General features: G+C 39.4%; 1 protein-coding gene across 3 annotated transcripts; it reads left to right on the forward strand.

Annotated features, from left to right (window-relative positions):
* Positions 1 to 2,397: 2,397 nt before the first annotated feature.
* On the forward strand, positions 2,398 to 23,818 carry PPIL4 (peptidylprolyl isomerase like 4). Of its 3 annotated transcripts, none has more exons than XM_080341804.1 (13): positions 2,398 to 2,612; positions 3,547 to 3,614; positions 3,708 to 3,772; positions 5,526 to 5,643; positions 7,525 to 7,667; positions 8,018 to 8,114; positions 9,535 to 9,651; positions 11,416 to 11,540; positions 13,246 to 13,312; positions 14,141 to 14,252; positions 15,764 to 15,860; positions 16,487 to 16,625; positions 22,389 to 23,818. In XM_080341804.1, the coding sequence occupies exons 1-13, from the start codon at positions 2,507 to 2,509 to the stop codon at positions 22,611 to 22,613; spliced, it is 1,479 nt and encodes a 492-aa protein (XP_080197930.1). In that variant the 5' UTR covers positions 2,398 to 2,506; the 3' UTR covers positions 22,614 to 23,818. The 3 variants fall into 3 exon arrangements, with proteins under 3 accessions (XP_080197930.1, XP_080197931.1, XP_080197932.1); XM_080341805.1 differs by having other exon boundaries at positions 2,401 to 2,576; XM_080341806.1 differs by lacking the exon at positions 2,398 to 2,612 and adding an exon at positions 2,620 to 3,049.
* Positions 23,819 to 24,468: the final 650 nt, after the last annotated feature.

Consider the following 24,468-nt stretch of genomic DNA (forward strand, 5'->3'; position numbering starts at 1 on the left):
CTGTCCTGTAAGGGGCACCCAAGAGTCTTCGGGATAGGAGGGCGGCGACAAGAATGCAACTCGTGTTGGTGCTTGCAGTCATTTGCATGTGCTGGTGGGAGGAAGTTTAAATTACCTAAATTTTTAACTATGAGTTGCACTCTGTGCGTAAATCAGAGTGGGGGTTACCTCCCAACAGGACTGGTGAATCCTAGATGAGCAAAAGAAAGCTACAATATTACAGTGTTTTCTGTACTAGATTCATTATTAAAATGTTTACAAAATGTACTGGAGGCATAATTGATGGCATCAGACTGTAAAAAAGTACAGGGAAGCAAGGACTGCTGACCTGCAGAATTTATAGACTCAGCAAAGTGCAGGCTGGGTTCTCAGCTGACCTCGAGGAATTTAGTGTCTCACTGAAATGGAGTAAGAGATGAATGCCTCTTCCTTTTTGACTGTCTCCTTTTGCAAGTTTCCTGGTAAACTGCCTATCAAGCAATGCCTTCCTTCCATTTTTGTTTCCCTCACTCTTCCTTTTTCTCCCAATATTTTGCACCCCCTTTTCTTCGATCCTCTTTCTTCCTTTCTTTTTATTCTCCTGGAACTTAATTAAAACTGCAAAAATCATGCACTAAAAATGCTTTCAACATACTTCTGTTTTCCCCAAATTTCAAAGCTTTCCTTAGTCTCACATCACAATGGATGTCATAACAGTTTTATTTAACATAAATGGTAAAATTCCTTGCAATAACCAAGTAACGCGTGGTCTAGTTTCACAAGTGGTCTCCCCTTGGGTGAATCAATAACCACTCAATGTTGAGACAGGCTGGGAGCCTGTTCCTGATATTTATAACTATTAAAATTTGTAACATTTTTAGGTATATTGTACTGAGACTGACTACCACTCGAGCTGCTGAGTGTGCCAGAAGTGCTGTATTTCAGTGGGTTTATATTTAAATTGCAAGTAAGGTTTCTGTCTTTTTAAAGTGATCATGAAAAGCCACGTTTTCTTTGAACCTTCTTTATAGCCATGGGTTATTAGAAGACAAAAGCCAGTGTAAAGAATAAGGAAATTATTATGTAATTTATTTTATGACTAAAATAAGTTATAAAAGTCTGGCCTAAGTAGATAGGTTGCTCTCATTGAAGTGCAATGTATGAGTTCTTTAAGTAGCAAGTAAATAGTTACACTTCAGTCAGCATAGGCTTGCATAAAACTGATGTACTGCTTACATCCCTCTTAAAGTTTCAAAGTAATAAGTGTAATGTGTACTATAGTGCTTTCTTCTATCAATAACTGCCATTCAGGATGGCTTAAAACCAGCCTTGAATCAATTCAGGATTGATGTAGAGACTGGGAATAAGCACACAAAAACAATACAACACTGCAAAATGCTTGGTGATAGCATAAACAGCTTTGAAGACTAGCACACTGTGGAGGCAGATATCAACTCCCTGCAGTGCAGATCTTGGTCCTGGGACCAGACCACTATGTCTCCAGGACCATCACGCAGCAGGATAGCGGTGAGAAGTGGGTAAATACCCTTCCTGGCTCTTTATAAGGATGCTGTTATGTATCCTTATGTATCCTATGTATGATACTACTCTTGCTGCTTCTTAAAGAGGAGATCCTGCTCTTAACAACCTACGTGCACTCCTTTGTACTGTCCGCTGTGCACTCCTACTCCCCCTGCCTCCCCTTTGCTGATTCCCTTTTACTGTGCAGCGAGTCAGTTTGGGTCACTAAACTGGCAGAAAACAAATTCAGCAATAAAACAATAAATTGTTTCCCATCAGATTAGCGACTCGAATCAACTCATTGTGCAGTGAGAGCCAGAGTGTGATCCGGAAAGAGGTGAAGACAGTGCAGCCCGTAATAGCAGCTCTGCGCAGGGGAGCAGGACCTCTTGCTTTGCCTTTGCGTTAGTACAGCTGGAACACGTGAGACCGAGAACCACCATGCTATGGCATGAGCTGGAAGGGAGTGAATTCGATTTGCTGGTCTGTGTTTTCAGTGTTGCCCCCAGTACCATAGGCTCCAGGCAAATACTGGGACTGCTAATAACTTCATAGCCCTCTAAATAATAACTGTGAGGTAAAAGGGGTTTTAATTGACTATGTAGCATAAGCACGCACCGCCCTCAGTGAGCACCACGCTCAAGAGCTGAATGATCAGCCTCAAGACGCCTTGGGGGTGTCTCCATTTTCTGCTATCCCCTTCAGGAAGGGCTCCGGGGTCCTCTACCCCGGGTGCCTCCCGCCCTGTCGCCGCCGCGGGGAAGAGGCGTCGGGGCGCAGCCGCACCGTATTTTCCCGTAGCCTCTGGGCTTGCGAGAACCAGAGGAACTGGGCGCGACAGTTGGCTTGTTTGATCCCGAGGATGTGAAGAGCTTCCAGCGCGGAGCTCGGTGCCCGCCCTCCGCACCGCCCAGGGCCGCGCTGCCTCCGCGCCAAACTCCTCCGCGCCGCCAGAGGGCGCTGAGCGCCGGCGGGCCGCGCCGCCGTGGGGAGGCGGGTGGCGGCCATGGCCGTGCTGCTGGAGACCACGTTGGGCGACCTGGTGATCGACCTGTACACGGAGGAGCGACCCCGCGGTAGGAGCGCGGCGGGACGGGGCCGGGGAAGCCGAGGTGGAAACCCTGAATAAAACGCCGGGAGGGCTGGTGGTCGCGTCCGCCCGGATGGCGCCTGACCCGGTCAGGAAGTGCCGGGTTTTAACCCCGCGGCCTTGCTCATGGCGGCCGCTGTGGCGCTGCGGTGCGGGGGACGCGCCGGTCGCTTCCCTGCGGCTCTTGGGGCTGCGAAGGTTCCCGAGGTTTCCAGCCGCTCGGGAAAGGGGCCATTGGGCGGCCCCGAGCGCTGCCCCTGGGAGCGGGCCCGGCCCGTCGCTCGGGTGTCGCAGTTCGAGGCTCCGCTGCCGGCGCGGCCCCCTCGGGAAGCGGAGTCAGTCAGGGCAGCTTCTCCCAGCCGTGCGCGCCGTGTCACGTCGGGTCTCAGTCCCGGGAGTAGATCCCAGTGGGTGCCAGGGTCTCCGTGGCCGTCAGCAGTCCCCGCGGGCTGCCCGTAGGTATGTGTCTGAGGGGCTTACAAACACCACCTGCTGTTGAGAAGTTGTTTGGGTTTGTTTTTTGTTTTGTTTTGTTTTATTTGTGTGTGTGTGTGTGGTTTTTTTTGTTCCTTTGGTTTTTCTATTATGCGTTTATTATATGTGTAATGCATGGTTATTCAGAAAACTGAGACAATGTAATATATTCTAAATGGAAAGGCAACTGTGGTATTGTTTCTTAGGTGTTTGGAAGAATATTGTGGAGAAAAAAATGCACATTTCTGTGTAGGTAGCTATAGTTAGGGCTCTCAGCATCACTAGAGGTAGGCTTGAGGGAGGCAGGTGTTACCTGTGTTACTTCTCCTTAGAGCATTTCTCGCAGTATTTATAGGTTGTATGCTGATAAATCTTAACACAGTCTGCTCTGAACACACTTTTTCACACCTTGAATATATGTTACATTTGTACTTATTATATCTGGGATTTTCATTAGTAAATGTTGATATAATTTCTCGCAGCTTGTCTGAATTTTCTGAAGCTCTGCAAAGTCAAGTACTACAACTATTGTCTTATTCATAATGTCCAGGTGAGTATTCTCAATTTTTTTTTTTTTTTTTTTTTGTATGGTTGAAGTTCACAAACATGAAAGCAATATCTTATGTATTCTGCTTTGTGACAGAGGGATTTTATTATCCAAACCGGTGACCCCATGGGAACTGGCCGTGGAGGGGAATCAATATTTTGGTAAGTAAAACTTTTGTGTTACTTAATCAACAGAGAAGTTGTGTAGGAGAATAGGGGTTCCAGTTAGATTGTCTTCAGCTTTCTTGGGGTAAAATTGCTGGAGCAAGTTAAGAATGTTGATACGTAAGCCTCTCTGGTTGTCATACCTAAATGCTTTTTAATTTCCACTCTGCCTTTGGCCATTTATATTTTTTTATGGACAGTGTTCTATCTCTGACCTTAGAAGTGAAGTTGCAACTAACAAGTTGTACATAAATTTCAGTTTATTTAAAAGTTAGCAAATAACTATAGGTTTGGTTTTCTAGGAGAAGTATCATAACTAAGTGCTCTGTAGAAGGCAGAATCATTAGCAGTTTGTTACTACTTTTTATTTCTGTAACAAAATGTATTTAACTGAGCAGGAGGGGAATAGAGAGGCTATACATAATTTCCTCTGTCTGTAAGAAAATAATCCTATTGCTCTGAAAATTTGAGTTCATTTTAGTCCCGTTGAATGTGTATAAGGAAATAACTTCTTCCTTGTTGAAGATGTTTTCAGTGGTCATGCACATAAAAGTTGAAGAAATCATTTAGAGAGCTAGGATGGAAGTTAACAAAGTGCATATGTTCTATATGATGCCCTTGAAATTGTTACTAAAAGTAGAATGAAAATTGCAGAGCAGAACTAAACCTGGAGTGCTGCAGAACACAGTATAGAGATCAAGCAGTTTGAGCAGAGGCAGAGTTGCTAGACCAATATCAACTTTTGTAAGTCTGGTCTGTCAGAGCCTCTTAAATACAAAACCTTAAAAACCTGGATTACATGGATCACCACTCTGGTGATCCTGGAAGCAGTGTAATTGTGCTAAGCAGATGCAAGTCTAGATAGGTAAACTTGCCAGTCTGAGCTCTCTCTGCATGTGGGATATTCTGCTCTTTTGTAAGGACTGGTCTTCTGAGGCTCTTTGGTGTGTCAGATAGGGAGGTATAGTGTGCTGAGACAGTGGCCAGTTCTATTGCACTACTAGTACAGTTTATCTGTGGCAGTTTGTCTTTTCTATGTCTTCATTATCGCTGATGGCCGTGAAATTGGAATTTCTGTTCTTGCTGCCCAGGAAGCAAAGTTTAATTTGAATCCTCTCTTCATAGAGGTTTACACACCTGCTCAGCAAAATGTTACTACATTTGGGAAAACATGTGTATTGACCATGCCTCTCTCAGTTATGGAGTGAGACAAAAGGAGTGATGTCAGGGTTAGGCTTGGAAAATTGAAAATAATGTAACAATTTGCTGTACCCCTTATATCTCAAATTACTGTATGCAGTCCTGTCTATGAGATGAACTAAGTCTACACATAGTTTTAGTGGCTTTTCATATATCTTGGAGGAGAAAGTTGTCACATAAATGATTGTTTTTATTGTGTGAATTAACTTCTTTTTATGGAACCTATTTATCAAAATATGCATTCGGTTCATGCCTTAGAAAAATGTTATATGCTACGTTTAAAAACATAAATACCATCCCCCTCACCCCCCTAAAAAAAAGCCACTATGAAGTGCCTCAAAGAAAAATCTGTTGTTCCCTGTAATATAAAGTGAATTATGTAAGTGTACGGGTCCATAAAAATGTGCATGGATGCAAAGTCAATTCTGCTTTTATTTGAATGCCAATGTAAAATTCTTTAAGATGTTTTATTTACTGTTTCACAGCATTCTTTTATCTCACTTTTAAAAATTCCTTTGCCTTGTAACATATTTGTTATATATATTTTCAGTCAACTGTACGGTGATCAAGCTAGATTTTTTGAGGCAGAAAAAGTACCAAGAATTAAGCACAAGAAAAAGGGAACCGTGTCAATGGTGAACAATGGCAACGATCAGCATGGATCACAGGTCAGCATAAAGTGTTGGAAAGCCTTAGTACACATCTAAATAACTAAATGAAAATTCCTTGAATTTATGAAAAGGCACAACAATGACAGCATAATATCAATAGCATCATCTTGTAATATGGTTAAAAGGCATGTAAAAAACCAGCCATAGGTAAGAATAGTATTTTGCATAGTGTCCCAGGTGCCACTGGGTCCATGTTTACAGACAAGAAAGATGAAAATGCTCAGATTCAAATCCTGTCCTAGATTAATTTTATAAATTTTGTTTTAATTCAGACCTTTTTTTTTTTTTTTTTTTCCTTTGTTAATTTATTTATGTTAATACCTTGATGTGATTTTGATAATTTATAGAATGGTAGTTAAATGGAAGTGAAAAGTAAGGAAACTGGATTTTAAAATAATCTTAAAACTTTCTGGTTATAACTTCATGTTAGTTTCAAAACTGAAATCATAACACAGTGTCCTCTGTATGATTATGTAAAAGTGTGCACTAACAATACAATGTAAGTTTGCTGTTTTATCCCAGTGCTGTTATAAAAGAATTTTTGAAAGTGATGGTGTTCCCTGCTGTTCCCTGTTGCCATGCACAAAGTTTTTGCTGTAGGTGTATTTAAAGCTCTAGTCTCATAGAATGATATTTTTTCTAAATTATTGTTTTAGATGCATTGTCACTTTCATATATTAAAATGCCTCATTTGTAATATCCATGTTATGATTTTAGAAAGAGGGTTTTTTAATAATGGAAGAGCAGTATAAACTAAGATTTTATTCTGGCTAGAGTTTGTAATGTATGGAGTTAATTTTGCTGCTTCCTTGCATTGTATGTATAAATTTGTTTCTTTGGGTGGGAGGTTTAGGAAGAAGCGATGATGCTTATACTTACATTTGAGAATACAGCCTTTTAGCATATACACAGGCATATGGGAATTAATGCAGTTCCCAGGAACGTTATTGTAGCTTCTTCCTTGGAAAAAAAATCTAGTAAGGAATTATGTGGAGTTGGCTTACAGATATAATGTAGCTTTAGTGTAACCTATACCAAATACTAACCAGTCTTAACTGTCGCAGAGGAGAGAGATGTTACCAGGCAGATTGTAAGGGATGGACATAATGGTGGTGTTTTGTTATTTGTGCATATCTGCTTCTTCCTCCTTTGTTCATTACCAAGTGTCCTTGGTCTTTAATTTGTTACCAAGTGTTCAGTTGGTATCAATTTTGGTAGCTTCAGTTCTGTCCCAAAGCAAATCACCTGATTTGTGTTAAGATGCGTTTCAGTGCTGGGTCAAGCTGATCTAACTCAATGCTACTTTGTTCTAGTTCTCTTGATGCTCCTGCATCCTGGGTTTTGAGAGAAAAGGGTTTTTGAGGGAAAGGAAGGTAGAACTATGGAAGCTTTTGCCAGAATTGTGAAAATGCACCTGCTATGTGCAGTTTGATGAACAGGTGATTTGAGCTCAGCTCACTGCTGCTGGGAAGGGTACTCTTAAACTTTCTGTCCTGGCCCTGCCTGCCGCAAACTTTGCTGATCTTGCTCCACAAACCTACCTGGCAGATAACTTGTCAGCTCTTCCTTGGTCAGTCTTTTCTGCCAGATTACTGAGTCAAACCAATTCACAGGAAGGTCCAGTGAACCAGTGGCGCAAGCTCGTGTGCAGGGAGACTTGCGTGAGAGTCTCTCTTCTTTGGGTAGAGGCTGCGAGCTGTCCGTTGGCTCACCGTGTTCTCAGGGCTCATGGAAGAAGACTAACCTTCTCCCACAGAAGTTAAGAAGAGGGGTTTTTTCCCCCACTGATTTCACTGAGAGTTGTGCTTCTGCTAAGGTAGAACTCGAGCCCTGAATTTTTCTGTTTACTGTTACTAGTGTTGTATATTCTTTTTTCAGTTTCTTATTACTACAGGGGAAAACCTGGATTACCTGGATGGTGTGCATACAGTATTTGGAGAAGTGACAGAAGGCATGGATGTATTGAAGACAATTAATGAAACCTTTGTAGATAAGGATTTTATCCCGTATCAAGATATCAGGTGTGACTGCTTTTAACTTCCCTTTTTGAGGAATGCATTATAAACAATCAAATTATTCTTTTTTAGAAACAAGAGTAGCATAGCGATGGCAGGTGACCTATACATGGTATCTTAAATACTCTTCTATTCCACTGTTATTGCTAAAATAAATAGCTACTAAAATAAACAATTGTGTAAGAAAATCTGCAGCTATGTTGCCTTTATGCAAGCATCAGTGCTAGTATTTACAAGTGTACGGTATGTTTGGCTGTTGGAGATGTAACTGAGAATCAGCGGGGCTGGTTTCCTGTTACTTGGGTAAAGAGTTTTATTTGCATGTGACTGCTGATTTTGATTTTGTTTTCTGTAAGGATAAATCATACAGTAATTTTAGATGATCCATTTGAAGATCCACCTGGCTTGTGTGTTCCCGATCGCTCACCAGAACCTACCAAGGAACAGCTAGATGTGAGTGCTTACAATAGCTTCTTGGGGAAGAGTTGGAAGAAATAATTGAATAAATTTGTCCCTATTAGTGGCCAGCATGAAGTTGATCAAAATAAGAATTTTGTCTTTAAGACTTGTCTGTCACATCAGAGTGCACTATCTTTAGTACAGGAGGATAAGAGATGCTGCTGTACCGCGCCAGTTTGAATTCCGATATATGAAATGCTTGTCTGTTACTGGGGGCTATCGCTGTGTTTAGTCAAATACAGCTGCTTAATCTGTCAAGAAAAGAATAAAAAGGTGACTTGGGTGCTCTCTCCTGTGACTATGGTGGAGTTAAGTTTGAAAGTCCTAGTTTAGATTTCTAATTACAGTGTAGATAAGCAGAACATTCAGAGTATTCGCCTTTGGCATTACTGGTTTTTTGTATTCTCTGGTGGAAGACAAAAATATAACTAATATTTATTAATATTAAAAGTGTCTATTGCTGTTTCCCTTTCAAATGTGGAATAGCCCGTGTTTCAGTAAAAGTAATCTTGGTTATTCTTTGAGTTACATCTGCAAGCATGCATACTGTTGTGGTGTATTTGTTCAGCCAGAAGATAAAAATGTAATGGTAATTATTCATAACATGCTCATAGCATGCAGTTATGGAGGTTGCTATGTGAGATGATCTCCTTGTGTGGAAACAGTTGTTTCAAGCAATGAATAAATTTGCTCCAAGGAATATTGGTTATTTTTAAGCTTAATAGATATAATTGCAAGATTGGAATTAGGCTTGTCTGCACTGTGTTTAGTCTCTGACATACCTTCAGATATATTAAATGGTATAAACAGTTTAATAGCTCACTGCCAGTGTCATGCAGATTTGAAAGCTTATACTTAGTTTTCTTCCCCCCAGCCTGTCTGAAGATACACCTTTTGGTGTAGAAATGTCTGTAAGAAGGGCAGCATTCTAGAGATGCTGATGAGGAGGAAAATTAAACCTCAGCTCCTACCTAGATGTAGATGTATAAAAATAAATTTCTTGTTGTGATATACTGTATTTAATACTTGAGTCTTATTAGACAACCACAGGTATTGGCACTGTTCCTTATCTTCATTTCTGGTAGGTTAGAAATGAGTTAATGTTTGTGGTGAGATGTTGAGTATGAGATGGGAGTATAAAAGAACTCAGACTGTCTAGCTGAATATGATTCAAATTGGGTCTGAAAGTTCATACATAGTTCATAGTGCCTGAAACACATGAGGATAACATCTTCTCTTTTTTAATCTAAGTGGGAAGAACAGAATTAAAGCCCAGTTCTGCAGAGATACAGTGCTTAAGCATTTTTCATGTCTTTGGGAGTGAGGGGGGAGGTAATCGAAGCAACAGTTGGAAAGTGATAAAGAATTTTTGGCCATGGCTTGGTAATAAATAGCTTTTTCTTTAATTCTTCAGAGTGGCAGAATAGGAGCAGATGAAGAAATTGATGATATGAAAGGACGGACTGCAGATGAAATAGAAGAAGTTCAGGCAGAAAAAGAAGCAAAAACTCGTGCCATTCTCCTGGAAATGGTGAACATCTTTCTGTATTTACCTTTTAGGTGTTGTTCCTATGTGTGTGCATGTTATATTAAGTTTAGGAGGATCTCTACTGTTTATCTTGAAATTGCTTATCTGATTATGATGTTGTGGCTCAGAATCTCTGCTATTAAATGTCTGTGGTAGAATGAAGGAGGCCGAGTATGAGCACTGGAGATGGTTTTTGGATAAAACCAGTGATACTTCATTTTTAAAGCCAGGATTAAAAATGAACCAGTGTAGACTTTATAAAAACTTGCTGGAAATGCATCCAACTAAAAAACATATCATACACAGTATGCTGCTAAATGTCTTTAATCCTGGAAAAGGTTTAGCACATGCAGGAGAGAGCTGAGCTAATTTGAGATAATCTCTTCCCAGTACCTGTATTGGCACTGAGATTGTGTTATTAATGTATGTAATGGATGTTTTCCATCTGTGGGATTAGTTGAATTTAACACTGCTTAACTTTATGTTCTTCTTTCTTAAATACAATGTTTGGTAACTGCTGACAGTTGTAAACTCTGTATAGTAACAAAAATTGTGAAAAGGCTTTGAAGTCTTAATTTTTTTTAAAGAAAACAAGCAAAAAAGCACAGACACTGTTGAACAACTAGCAAATTCAAATTGATGGTGAATAGATTGCAGTGGACTAATACCAAGGTCATTCCAGATGTGGCCACAGTGTTTCAGAAGATCTGCAGGTGTGGGCTCTTGTTTTGCAGCAGCAGTGGGGCTAATGACCTGTTTTCCAGATAAGGTTAGCTAAAAAAGGCAAGTGGAGTATGTGGGCCAGTGCAGTAATTTTCAGTGAGTATTGCTGAGTAGTATGCAATGGGGAGCTATGTTACTTAAGATGAAGAGATGAAGAACTAAGTGTACTGCTAGTTACACTGATTCGAAAAACCCCAACTGTTAGTTCCATTGTTCTTTTGTCAAAACAGTAAATTTCTCGAAGAGTGTCTTCTGCTTAAACTCTTTTTGTGTTCTTTTTTTGTGGAATTTGCTTCTTACTTGTGTTATTTTCTTCCTTTCTGTTATCTGATGTGCATTACCTTCTTGTTACTGTATTAATTGGAAGACAGAGATAAGTTGTTTAAAACATCACTAGTCTTTCGATCAGGTTTTAAAAGTAAGTGCTACATTTCAATAAGAGGAGGTATGTGTATTTGCATTTTCCCTTGTAATTTAATTTGTTTTGTCCAAAATGGGAATTTTGATCAAAGGTTGTAAACATGAAGGTTGTTTGTGCTGTAAACAAGTCTTACTTGTAAGTAAGCATGAGTGCTTTCTCCCTTCTATCTGAACAAAGTTGTATAATTGCAACTGCTCATCCTTATCGAGCTGTCTGAAATTTAAGCTGTTGCCAGATTTCAAGAAAAGGCAAGTTTATCTTAGGTGCAGACAGAGACTAGGGAATGGATCCAGTCCATTTTTGTTTTTATAACAGAGTGGTTCTAAAAGTACGCTTTCACCTTTTAGGACCGCGTGTTTGTTATGTTATGAAAGGGGAAGGCAAGGTAGATATTTGACTTCCATGAAGTCCCAGTGGTGGAATTGCAAATAGATAATCATTTTTAGGTGCTATGGAAAACACTTTTTTGTGACATTGAGTAGGAAAAACGTTTAATAATTTTTGATTTTGTGATAGGAATGTGTCTGAGATAATTCAGAAGATCTGTTGCCAGTGTGCTTGTCGCAATAAAATGTATAGAGCTTTAGGCAAAAGGGATGAAAGTATCTTTCCATATGCCACAGGTGGGAGACTTACCAGATGCGGATATCAAGCCACCAGAAAATGTACTATTTGTTTGTAAACTGAATCCTGTGACCACAGATGAAGACCTGGAGATAATATTTTCACGATTTGGTCCCATTAAAAGGTAATTATTGTAAAATAGAAAATAAAACCTTTGAAACTGAACTTGGTTCCCGCCAATCTGTTCAGGTTTGGCTGTTAAGTAGTAGTCTGGGGTCTCTAGAGGTTTATCCTGTGCCTGTATGTATGTGGATGGAGACCACAACAATGGTGATACAAATTCATATCTAGCTGGGTGAGTGTTCTGTTTTTTTTTTTACTGTGCACAATTAGGATTCTTCCCCCGTGCTCATCTTGTTGCATTTGTCTATGTTGAATGTCATTTACTATCTTGTTGTTCAGATGATCTCCTAAGAACTTGTCTGCAATTTTTTCCATCTTTATTTTTGCCACCTTTAACAGCTTAGTATCAACAGCAGACTCTGCTGATGACCTCTTTATGTTCTCAGTGAGAAATGAGTGTTTACTCTTACCTCGTCTTTCACATGTTTGTCAATGCAAAGATGTTTCTTATGCCATTGCTGCTTAGTTTCCACAAAAGCCTTTGGTGCAGGAGTTTATTAGAATTTCCAGAGGAATTTTGAAAAACTGCATCAAGTAGAATATCATCCCACATAAGCATATTGACTCTGTCAGAGGACTTAACTGATTTATTCAGATGGTTGTGAATAGGTCCTATTTATTCAGTTGCACGCTGACTCTGTTCTGCATTTAGTTGCTACCAGCTTGTATAGTACTGGTATATGGGCTGGCAGGCTTCCAGCTCCTTCACTAGACTGTCTGTGTGTTAGCAAAATCAGCATTGTTTGCCACTCCTACAACTCCAACATGATTTCTGGATGTCCTAGGGGTTTCTTATATTTTTTTTTTCCTCCATCAGTTTGTTCAGTACCTCTTCTGCAGTGCTTCCACTTTCAGATAGATTATCTGAATAATCCACAAAGAAAGGTTAGGCACAAGGTTCTTACCTTCTTTCTCATTGATGGCTACTGCAAAGAATTTATATAGCTTCTCTGCATAGCCTTGTTTTCTTTCTCTTTTTTTTTTTTTTTTCCTTCTTTTCCTGACTTGGTCATCTTTTGGATCATGTCCCCTAATCCTGATTTGTCACTTCTTCAGTACACAAGGGGGAAGTCTCACCTTATTAAATCTCACCTTAATACTATATTTCCTGCCCTTGTTGCCTGTCTGACCTCCTTCAACATCCTGTAGTCAGAATTCTCATGTCATACAAGAGTTTGATAATACTGATGTATTATCTCATTTTGCATCTACTGATTCAATACTTAGGCTTCTTGTTTCTGCCCAGTGAACTGTCTGATAAGAAGATGGTTGCTAAAGAGGTGGTTATCAAGAAGAGAAAGTTTTTCACATGGTGTGTGTTTAAACTTTCTTCAAAATGACAGAGAAAACAGAATGTGATATTTCTTGTCTTTCTTTAGTGAAATGCAAAAAAAACAATAACAAATAGTGCTGGAAAACTGATCTCTTGTTATACACTTTGTATCAACCACTTGCAAATTAAGTGTAATAATTATTCAAGTAACGCTATGTGCATTTTTTTCTGTGCAGACACCTTCACATCAGTAGAGGTCTCAGAATCAAGTGTTATACCTTCAAGGTGTTTTTGTTGTGGTGGGGGTTGTTTTATTTGTTTGTTGTTTTGGGTTTTTTTTTTAGCTGTTATTCTCCCTTTTAAGCAGTGCTTCCCTATCCTATGTTTTTTGCTTCAGCAGCATTGACATTTTAATTTCATATAAATTTTTCAGCTGTGAAGTGATTAGAGACTGGAAGACTGGTGAATCTCTTTGTTATGCTTTCATTGAGTTTGAAAAGGTATGTTGTTTTGATATACTGCATATAGAGTCTGCTTGTAAATGTTCATTTTTGGTCTACTTCCATTAAGGAAAAACAGTGAAATCTTCAAGTGTGGGGTAGCTAATATTGTTCTCTTACTGACTGAGTTATAGAAGTTGTAAGTCCTAATCAAGACAAACATTTAAATCTTTCTCTGTTCAACCAAGCAATACACATACATTTTTCTTAGTTTGTCTTGAAACCAGTAGGAGGAGAAATGGATGCCATTTTTTCCCAGAGCACTTTAGGACTTTGAAGAGTTAAAGAAGGGAGTGCTAGGAGAAAAAAACAGGCACGCTGCATGAAAGAGAGGAAGGAGTCTGAAAGAAGGTAGATAGTGTCCTATATTGGGCTTGTAAATGATGCTTGCTTTAGCACTGTAGTGCTCTTACTGTGAGATTGATAGTAAAAGTTCTCTTGATGGTGCATAATTTCTTGTCTGCTAATCTCTCTAGTCTGTGCGGAAGACTGGAAAACACTTTTCTTTAGCCTAGTTATGTACTTAAAATGGAGACTTATTAGCTCTCCTTTTTTTCCGTATTTTTCTGGATGTTTTACATGTGCCAAACACATAGCTGGATTGTCAAATTTTTAAAATAGTGAAATGAACTGAAGAAATGGAATTTGAAGTGTTTACATTTGGACAAAGCATAACTTTATTTTGAAATGGCACAATTGAAGAACTGTGCTTTATGCAATTTTAGATTAATGTATGACATTAAGCAGCTGAATTTGTGTTTGAGCTCTTCAGTGAATATTTCTATGAAATAATCATGACTCAAAATTTTCTGAAAACATTAATATCAGGAGGAAGACTGTGAGAAAGCCTACTTCAAAATGGATAATGTGCTGATAGATGACAGAAGGATACATGTGGATTTTAGCCAGTCTGTTGCAAAAATTAAGTGGAGAGGAAAAGGTAGGTACACTTGTGATTCTTTGGCTCTCATAATTTAGTAAGTCTTAACTTCTAGACTTTAAGTATTTTATAAAGAGAAGCAATTGTTACGAATTTAAATCTTCTCATCTTCAGGGTTATAAGTTTTCCTGGTACTGTAATAAATAGAGCAACACAGTTGCTAGCTCTTCACTTGTTCCATATGAAAGAGTAGAACAGTTTACTACTACTGTTGTATTAATGTTACATTACCATGGATTGCCTTTTTATCAGATGTATTTTTACCAATAAAGTATTTGTTCCTTTCAAGTTCTAAAAGAGGTGGTTTTTTGATATTACTTATTAAAAAAATAATACCCAGTACATTGTTACTTTCTAGTTTCCTTATTCGCTGTGTGACATTTGGTTGTATACAAGAAGAAGTCAGTATTCAGGCCAGGGATTTCCCCTCTTCACCTCCTGTGGGTCAGGCATATTGCATAGCAGGCTGTATTTTGTAAAACCCAATTCCAGGTGTTTGAGGAGGTAAAAGATGGCAGGAGGGGTGGATACAGTGGTTATTTAGTTGTTGAGGATGTGAGGAAAACTGGAATTGGAGAGGTGACTGTGCATTGCAGTGGTGACGTTCTTGTGTGTCTGCCTAAAAATGCAGTCAGCACTCAACTGTTTGCACTGAGGCCTAGTTGTGGACACTGAGGTACTAGAACTTGTCCTGCACAGAGCCCAGATGACTTTGTAATCTATACCATACTCTGCGGTTCATCCTGTTCTAAGTGACTACATGGAAGACTTCTCTTTATCTGGATAATTTAAGTCTAAATTGTACTAAATATTGGAAAGCTAACTGTATTGTCATCTTGTTGTAGTTATATGGTACTTAAAAATGTCCTTCCATCCTGAGTAGCCACTTCTGACCCAGCCAGTTAATATTGCCATTTTAAGTGCGACCATGAGATGGCAGCACATTGCTGTAGAATAGTTTATTAATCTGTGAGCTGGAACTGTCAAGTGACTAGTTGGAAAATGAAATTTGTCATGCCCCTCTTTAATCAAGACATGTCAATTTTTTTTATAGTTTCCCATTTGAATTCCAAAGCTGTAGCTGGCTCAGGTTTCTCTCTGCACAGCCCAGAATAAAAAGTCATTTAATAATGAGAACAGTCTGTAGACATTCATGGTAACAGAATTGTAAGTAGTGTGACACAGAATCTGTAATCACAGTTGGACTAGTTGCTAAGTCCTTCTTTGTGATGCTGTTCGTGCATTGTCTCCACTGGGCATGAGTGAGGAGATAGCCATATGTTGGTTAATGGCATTTGCAAGCAAGAGAAGGACAGAAGACCACAACTTGTCCTACTCTCTTCTACTCTTACCCAGATGTCAGTGTTGTTTCTGGAACTGTATCCTGCTATGAATCTCCCTATGGTTACAGAGAGCCCTTAAATTCATAAGCAGAGCTTAGTCATAGGTGTGGATCTTGTTTGTTTGTTTGTTTTCAGTTGAGTGAATTGAATATATTTTTCTGTGGACAGGTGGGCGGTATACCAAGGACGATTTCAAAGACTATGAAAAGGAACGTGACAAATCTTCAAAACTTGCTCTGAAAGAGAAGGTAAAACCAAAGCAGGAGTATCCTTTTCTGTTCAAAGGATTTTTTTGCTCTAAGTACGGTTTATGAAAACAGCTTGGAAAAGACTTCTTAAAGCTTGCCAAGTTGGTGTTTTGCTGCTGCTTCATACAACCATTTGTTGTTTGAGATGGAATTACGCATTTTTCATGTTTCATTTCGATGAACTTAGTCAAATCAGAATGTGCTGTTTCACTTCGATGTTGTGTGCAAGTAATTAATGTTCCCAGCCCAGAGCCCTGGAATGACATGTGGCGTAACAGACTTGTAAGTAGTTTCACAAGGGACCTGCTGCATCCAGAATGAGACCGTATTAGTAACTAAATCATGCTCTATGATTCTGCTTTGCCTGTGGTGAGCATGAGAGAAGACCACAGCTTGTTCAGCTGTCCACAGGCAGAAAAGAAAGGAGAATTGGGACCTGGCTGTACTGTTTAACAGCACAGAATTCAGTCAGTTTAGCACATGGAGTTTTTTCAATATGTATGATCCTGTTCTAATTGAAATACATACTAAGTCTTGGTAAACCCTGGTCTGATAAACATGGGTCTGTTTCTTGTTTGCTTTCTGAGCTTTTATGTTCTGCTATTTATTAAGTAACAGGTCTGTCCTTAACCAACACTATCAGTACCAAGTATGACCTTGTGCTGGACGAGGATATAGAAGAGTCTCAAACGAGTCAGTCACACTTGGCTAAAAAACAGAAGAAGAAAAAGCACTACCACTCTGAAGATGAAGAGGATGACAAGAGGACCAAAAAATCTAAGGTACTAAACTCTTCGTGCACTAACTTGATACCTGTTTATTGTTCTAATAAGAGAAGCCAGGAAAAAGAAGTCTGATGTTGGACTGAGGATATGGTGTGCAAAGTCCCATGAAATACAGCAGTCGTAAATGTACAGAAGGCTGATGTTAGTATCTGATTAAGAAAGAGGCTTTCCAAATCTTTGTGGACTTTTGAAGCTTGGCACATCTGACTGGCTTTTTGCCAAAACATCCTGAAGAGGCATTGTAGCCTGTCATAAAGTAGGAGATCTTCAGCACTTTGGACCTGTTGTTCACATATCCCCACTCATAAACCAGTAGTTAATCATATTTCATGAATGCAAACTATTTCTCATTTTCTTGCCAGGCTAGCATGTGTTGGCTTTTTCCCCTATGGAATCAGACACACAGTCTTTTTGCATTATCTTTTTTTAGTTTTCCTTAACTGTTTTGGAAGCCTTTTGGTAAAATCTGTATGCAGGTTTGCTTGCATCTGTATTGTGCAAGCATACGGTGCTGTAAGACTCAGACTGTGGAGGAGATCATCAGAAAGCAGTAGCTCTGTCATTTCTTAGCTCCACTACAACCTGTCAGGTCAGCATTCTCATGTTTCTGTGAACTTGGAGTAGTCAAGATGTTGATGTTTCATGGAAGCGCTGTCTGAAATGATGAAGTGGAGGGTTAACCAACATTGAAGTGTGAGCATTAGGAAGAACTGAGCTAAGCTGAAAAAAAAAAAACCCACAACCCAAACCCCAATACTTATAGTAAATAAAGCACCATTTTCCTGGCATGAGTTTTGTGTGCCACTTTAAGTTCTGTGTACAGAGTGTGTAAATGATTTGGTTGTTCCATTGCATTGCTCCTTGCTGTGATACTAAAAAAACCTGTTCTCATTAACATTAGCAATTATTTTTTTTGGTGCCACCAGTAAGCCCTACTGCTCATTTGTGGTACAAGTCTTTTTGTCACTCTTTGTATCCTAATTCAGTTGGGATCCTTTGGGTGGAGGGAAGGGGCCTGTGCAAATAATGGAAGTCTCTATTGGAGCATGTACCTACAAGAGGACTGAATAAATGTTGGTTTAGACTTCCCCTTATCTTTTTGACTCATCGACACTGTCACTTTAACATTCTTAGAACAGATATTTCTGGAAGTAGTCTTTGTTCTTAATGGTTCAGAAATTATACGTGTGAAACTGTCTGGTTTTGCATTGTCAGCAGAGAACATTTTAAAATCCTTGAGATGTCTCAGCCCCTGCAGGTCATACAAGTGCTGGCAGCAATAGACTGTTAACCTCTGTACAATTGTTACAAGTGCACTGCAAGACACATTAGTAGTGGATTTCATAGCACAAAAACATGAGCTTGTTTCCAGGCTCTGAAAATTAGTGGTTTCTAGTGCTTGACTCTGATGTCTTCTTTGTCGCTATATCTTTTTGTGATTTAGTCACCTGCTCCTATTGTGATTTGTTCCTGTCGTCTACTGCTGCTGTATTCTGGTATCATCTTCTTTGCGTCTGCTTTTCTCTCTGCTGCTCACCTTTAGCTGTTTCAGTGTAAATAGCTTACCCTTCTTTATGTCCAAAACCACAGGTGGAGGCTTACGCTGCTGGCAAGCAACACAGTTGCCCCTTGGAGCTGTGAAAATGAATTTATGTGAAGAATCTTTCTCTGTGTCTGTATTTTAATATTCTTGTTAGTGTGTATTGTATAGTATGTACATACTGATAAGTATGTAGTCAGTCTGATTTAGAGATTCAATAAGTGTCTTGGACATGGCCCTTTCCAAATGAAATCTGCAAGCAACTTAGTTGACAAATCCCATTTAGCATATGCAAAATGAGTGGTAGCGTTTTTAATATAGGCAAACAAAACATTTTCCCTTAACCTTATTTTGGAAATATTAGAATATATTTGAGGTAAGAACTTTAAAACAAAAGAACAGCAGACCTTCTTCAACTAGTTGGCCAAAGATCACAGTAGCCATGCTTCAGACATAAACTTCCACCCTGAGCCGCTAGTGTGGAACAGATTAACAGAGAACAGAGTATTATAATGGGAAGTTCTGGCAACTGAAACTTCAGTTTGTGCTGCCAGCTCCAGCTATGACTGAAGGGGGTTTATTTTCTGAATAGTTTCCATGATGTTGACATGTTTGTCTGTTCTCTTGCTGGTTTTTCTTTAGTATATTTTGACTCATCCTTTTCTTAGTCTGACACCCCTTTCCTGAATCTTCAGCTTCTGTGTTGTTGTTCTAAGAGCATATTTTTTAGTGTTGTGCTGTTTCACTTAATTCCAGAGGGTAGAAGGGGTAGGGTTGTGGCTTCCTTTTGGCAGGTAACAGGATGTGGGTCTGGAGCAGGAGGCAGCTCTGCTGCGTGGATTTGTGAATGTGATTTGGTAGAGTTTTTTTGAATACACATCACGCTTCTGCCTGAGATACGTATTATGTCTTTGTTCCCTTTCCAGTTTTCCTTGTGTTTTTTGGTTTCTTGGAATTTTATTTATTTTTTTTAAGATAACTGGATCAGTGGAGGAGTGTTACCTATCCAATTTCTGAGACATAGGGGCTTCCTGACTTCCACGTTTCTTTAGTGTATGGTTTTGTCTAAGCTACTGATTTTTCTGGTTTTAATTTCCTGCTCTTATTGCTTACTGGACACTATTCTCTTTATATTCATGGTAAAGTTTAACCAAAATCTCCCTCCTGAAAAGGCTGTCTCTATTTGTTTGCTCCTTTTAACCTGTAACTAGTGTACTTAATGTATGTAGAGGTGGCTTATTTGTTCTACTTTTGTGGTCATGGTATTTCTAGCTGATTTACCTGGAAGTGCAGTTTGGCAAGCCATGAGCTTCCAGAGTCTTTCGCCCTTTTTATATTTCTTTCCTCATGTGTGTTCACCAACACAGTGCTGGATTAAGAATTGGGATGGTCGTCACTTATTCATTGACTGACAAGAGGCTGTGATCCTGGATTGAGAAATCTGCACTTCAGCAATAAGAGAGCCTCTTTTTAAGTAGGAATCTTTTTCTTCTTCCAGTGGGAAAACAACATGTTTCTGACTTGGGTAGGGCATAGAAGATTTGATTTCAAAATACTGTAGTAATTGTAAGTGTTTAAAAAATTGAATTTTTTTCTGTGCCAAAGGTTTTAAAAAGTTAGTCTTATTTAAGTGGAAAGGTAACTGATTTTTTGAGGGAGGAACTAAGGTGCAATTAATTCTACTAATTTAAATGACTACCTTTTTTTCTTTATTCAGTGATCATACTAGGTACTGTGACAACCTTTTTGTGACATTTTCACACTTGCCCTGTGGACCTATACTCTAAATGCTTCTGTGAAGATCATTGTGCTTAGATGGCTCCATGCTTATATGACTTTTTTAATCCTTTCAGTAAGTTGCCCTGCTCTGTGTCATTCAGCGTAGACTAGTTATATTCACTTTCCAGTCTTCACTAACCTGGGCCAGTAGCCTGTCTCCAGTGTTGGCTCGGTGGATTTGTCAGCTAAATGCTGTTCTGCTTTCCTCCTGTTTCTCTTTGTGCTGGAAGGAAACTTCAGCAACAAACTAGCTAGAAAGCAGCAGTGCACCAAGCCCACCATCCGTGTTTCTTACCAGGATTTTTTGTCTTGTTCCTCTCTACTCCGCCACCATTTTTTCCATCTTCTGATGTTTACTCAGGTCCTTCCATGAAGGGGCTTGAAACCTGTCTTGTTCAAACAGATGGAGACTGAGGCTTTTCGATGCAAGAGTAATATGGCTGTGCATCATTCTGAAGATGGACAAACTTCTTATGAATAGCTGGAGTCACCACTCCTTTTTGATGGAATCAGGTTTTAAAATCTGTACTGGAATAGAGGCTTGACAGTAAAGATGTGGAATAAGTATTTGGCCACCAGTGAGATTACTGTAACCAACAGTGGCAGAATTTTTTTTAAAATATCAAATCTGTGATTATTGATGTGTGTATTGGTCTAGGAGTTGCTTATTTTAACTCCAGTATTTCAGCATTATCTACGTAATTCTAAAGGTGATGTTTCCTCTGGGAGTTTGCTCTGGGAACCATCCTGATCACTGCCTTTCTGCATAAAAATTCTGCTTCAAGTAGAGTGTTTCTTCACCATTCTTTTAAATAAATTTGCTTGTTTGTACATGCAGTGTAGGTTTTAGCCATACTCTCATAAGTAGTATTTTAAAAATGAAAATTGTATCTGAAATGAAGAAATAAATTCTGCATAATTTAATGCAGGCATTTTTCATAGTTCGTAATGACCTGTGTCTAATAGTGGTGTTACTAAAATCCTGTAAAATGGATAAAATGGTATCTGTCTGCTAGAGCATACAACAATACTAAACTTGGAAGTGATCGTGCCTTCAAAACACAAGTGCCGAACACCTTCTCAATAGCAAGTTGTATATGTATCTTTCTGCAGGATTATGAAGCTCCTTTTGTATTTTGTTTTGCTGTATGTCTTAGTTGAATAATAAGATCAAAATAGTAGCAGTGCTTGAAAATGTTAGTTCACATGTTGTGTATTAAGAAAATCTATTTAGAGTTTTAGAGTTCAACTTTCTAAGTGATCTTTATCTTTTTACTTTTAAAATTGCCATGATGCTATGGCCTGTACAGGTCTTGAAGTCTCCACATAATTGTTCTAGAATGTGCTGTGCCTTAATCTTGTTAGTGTGACGTTTCACAATCTGTGTAATTAAGCCATCTTTCCTTAATTTACTAATGCGGTGTCTCAGTGTCTGCTGCGTGCAACAAGTGAAGTAGGTGTTCTACTGACAGAAATTCCTCCTTTGTTACATAAACCCCATTTGTCTCCAGAGCAAATCTGTTCTATGTGCTGAGTCACTCAACATTCTTGGTGATGATATGCAGAAAGCCTGGGAAATTTAAAATTCCCCCATTTTTGGCTACCTGAACTTGCAGCATTTTTTTAAAGAGTTTTTGTGTGTGTGCTGAAACACCATTACCACTTGTAGTACAAAGTGTTGGTCTCTCCTTTTTAGGCCATTTTAAATCAGGTGGACTTGTACTCCTTAGGGTGTATTATGTCTGTGTATGAGTGTATCCTCATGTGGTTTTCTTTATGGGTCATACCCATCAGCCTGCAAATTGCAGCTAATTTTTAATTACCTAATTGTCTGACTGATTCCCCAGGTTGCCTTTTCTTGTGGACTTTTAGCTTCAAGGAAGTGAAATAGTTTGTGTGCATGTGTGTGTAGTTTTGGTCTTTGTAACAGTGTTGTTCATTTTTCCAAAGCCTAGAATTTAGACCATTAAGGGTTATTACAGGCAGGTTTTAAAAAGTGTTCTGCATCTTTGTAGCACTGGAATGCTTGTGGGGCTTGAACCAAAACCTATGATGGAAATACTTCCATTGCTTAGATAAGGAGTCAAAATCCAAATCTAGCTTTGAAGCTTGTGTGATGCTTATTGAAGAGTTTGATACTATCCAAGTTGAATACCTGCTATAACTGTTTTTTTGCTAAAGCTCCTTAGGAAATACAAGTAGTAGCATGCTTGGCAGCCATGCTTTTTTCCATAAATGCTGACAAAAGCTGCAGGCTTATCATCTTCATGTAGCTACAGTGGGGATTTTTTAATGTGTTATCTTTTTCAAATCATGGATGTCAATCTATTTCAGGTAGTACCAGCCTTAGCTAAGGAACCAACCATGCTTGACTCTTTCCTAGTTTTCTCCATGTCTTTGTGTTTGTCTGTAACTGCATATCTATCCAATTCCTCTGACAGGATTCTGATCGAAAACATGAAGGAGAACGCTGTAGAGAGAGGATGAAGAGTGAGAAGAAAGACAGGCATCGGAGTCGCAGCCGATCTCAAGAGAGAGACTACACATACAGCAAACAAAGAGACAAATACAAAGAAGACTTCCGAGTAAGAGACTGGGATAAAAAAGCACGCAGAAGCAGAAGTCCTAAGAAATCAAAAGACAAAGAGAGGTCCAAATACAGATGAAGGACAAAAAAAAGAGGGGAACTAAAATATGTTAAGATCTGTTTCTTCCAGCATTTCCAACGTTCTGTCACATGGATATGCAGTTACTGGATAAAAACAGTTGCCTTCTGTTGGCAGCTTGGCCTTACAATTCTACAGATGCCCAGTGTATGACTGTTGGAGTAAGCCCTGATTCCAGAAAGGTTGTTTCAATAAAGTATTACACTTTAGTGAAATGATTTGAGTCTTCGATGAGGAATATTGTCTAAAGTTTTTTGGAAACATAAACATGCACTAACAAGTGAATTGCCTTTCTCCCCTGTGAAGAGGTTTGCAGAACGTACCTCCTTTCTACTAGGAGGTTGTGTTTATCTTTCAGCACGTTCAGATGCTATGGTACTGAGAAGACCTGGGGAGACAGAAATGTGCTGTGCACACTCCTTCCAGAAAGTGAGCAGATACCATTTGTATATGAATACTCAAAACTCTTTTTCCTTCCTTTAAAATTAAGTAATTCTGGTTGATTTAGTCCTGTCAGCTCTGTTTGTTGGCACCAGTGTGCAGCAGTGGTTAAGTGCAGCAGCTTGAATTGCTGCTGTGCTGCCTACAAGGGCGATGGGAGTGCTGCTCTGTAATCAGTAGCACCTATTTGCTCACTTATTCACACAGATCACTTGGCCTTGTGGCATTGCTGGAGGATGACCCTCAAAACTGAGATTCAATTGATACTTGTTCCATCTGGCTTCTGTAGTGTCAGGGGGATTCAGCTGCTATTCATGTCAGGCAGGTTCTGTTGGGTGGGAAAGAGAGAAGACAACAGTCACTAGTAGAATTAGCAGAATAACAGAATTTGTAACTTGGATTGTACTTGCCAAAACTGAAGTGGGATTAATTTTCAGGTTTTCTGGCAGAAGGAGGTAATAACTCATAATCTATAGAGGAATGCAGGTGGTGTTATCAGGGCCTGGGTCCTAGTGAAAGCTGACAGGCTCTTAAATGTCTGGCTTGCTCTGATAAACAAGACCTCATCATTTAAACAGTGTTAGGCAGTATGATACATTCTAAGAACATGTGTGTCGTCTTCTTTCTCTCTAAAGAAAGAGAGATCTCACGTTGTTAGGAAGGGAGGGGAGACATGAGTAATAATATTTCTTTTCTTCCCTTTCATGAAATGTGACATCTTGGAGGCATTTTGCTTTGATTAATAAATTTAATTTTTTTCTTTTGTGATTGTGTTTTTTATGCAATATTTGCTGTAGTGTCTGATTGTAATATGTAATAAGATTTTATAGCTTGATACCTCTTACTGGAATGTGATCTGCAGGACAAAGACCAAGCCAAGAAGAGTCGCTGGAGATTGCTGTGCCTGCAGAGCCAGTAGCTCTGCCTGACCAGTGCATTTGGATGGGCTGTGTGCCAAAAGTGAACTTCTGATTGAGATGCTTCTGTGGGAAGGCTGGTACTAGAGGAACAAAAGCAGCTGCCTACCCAACAGGCCAGATGCCTAGAATATCCAGCCCCAAGCTGAGCGAGGATAGTGAGGATATTGTGTAATATATGGGAATGTGCTTTCCAGCAGCATCTATCCTGTGGTTTGTTCAAGATTAAGTGTATTTGGCTAAGAAGCTGCCTTTTGCTGAATCTAATTTTTGTGTGCTTCAAAGCGTGGAACTAGAAATTTGGGGTTTCTGTAACTGCATCCTGATGAAGGTTTCCGAGCCCCTGGGTACGTGCAGGGGCCTGTGCCGTCCCTGCAGAGTCTGAGCAGAGCGTGGGGCTTGTGGTCCAGGGGAGAGGTGAACAGGAGAGCTGGAGCCAGGGACTGAGCACTGATCACTGGGTACTGCTCACTGTTCCCATCATAAAGTTTCTGCCT

Source organism: Nesoenas mayeri (assembly GCF_963082525.1).
Source record: "Nesoenas mayeri genome assembly, chromosome: 3".
Lineage (NCBI taxonomy): Eukaryota > Metazoa > Chordata > Aves > Columbiformes > Columbidae > Nesoenas > Nesoenas mayeri.

What these genes read in the sequence shown, in the direction of transcription:
- PPIL4 (XM_080341804.1), top strand. Translation starts at nt 2,507, where the DNA reads ATGGCCGTGCTGCTGGAGACCACGTTGGGCGACCTGGTGATCGACCTG. An exon ending in ACGATCAGCATGGATCACAG is followed by an intron (nt 5,644 to 7,524) that starts GTCAGCATAAAG and finishes TTCTTTTTTCAG; the next exon opens with TTTCTTATTACTACAGGGGA. An exon ending in ATCCCGTATCAAGATATCAG is followed by an intron (nt 7,668 to 8,017) that starts GTGTGACTGCTT and finishes GTTTTCTGTAAG; the next exon opens with GATAAATCATACAGTAATTT.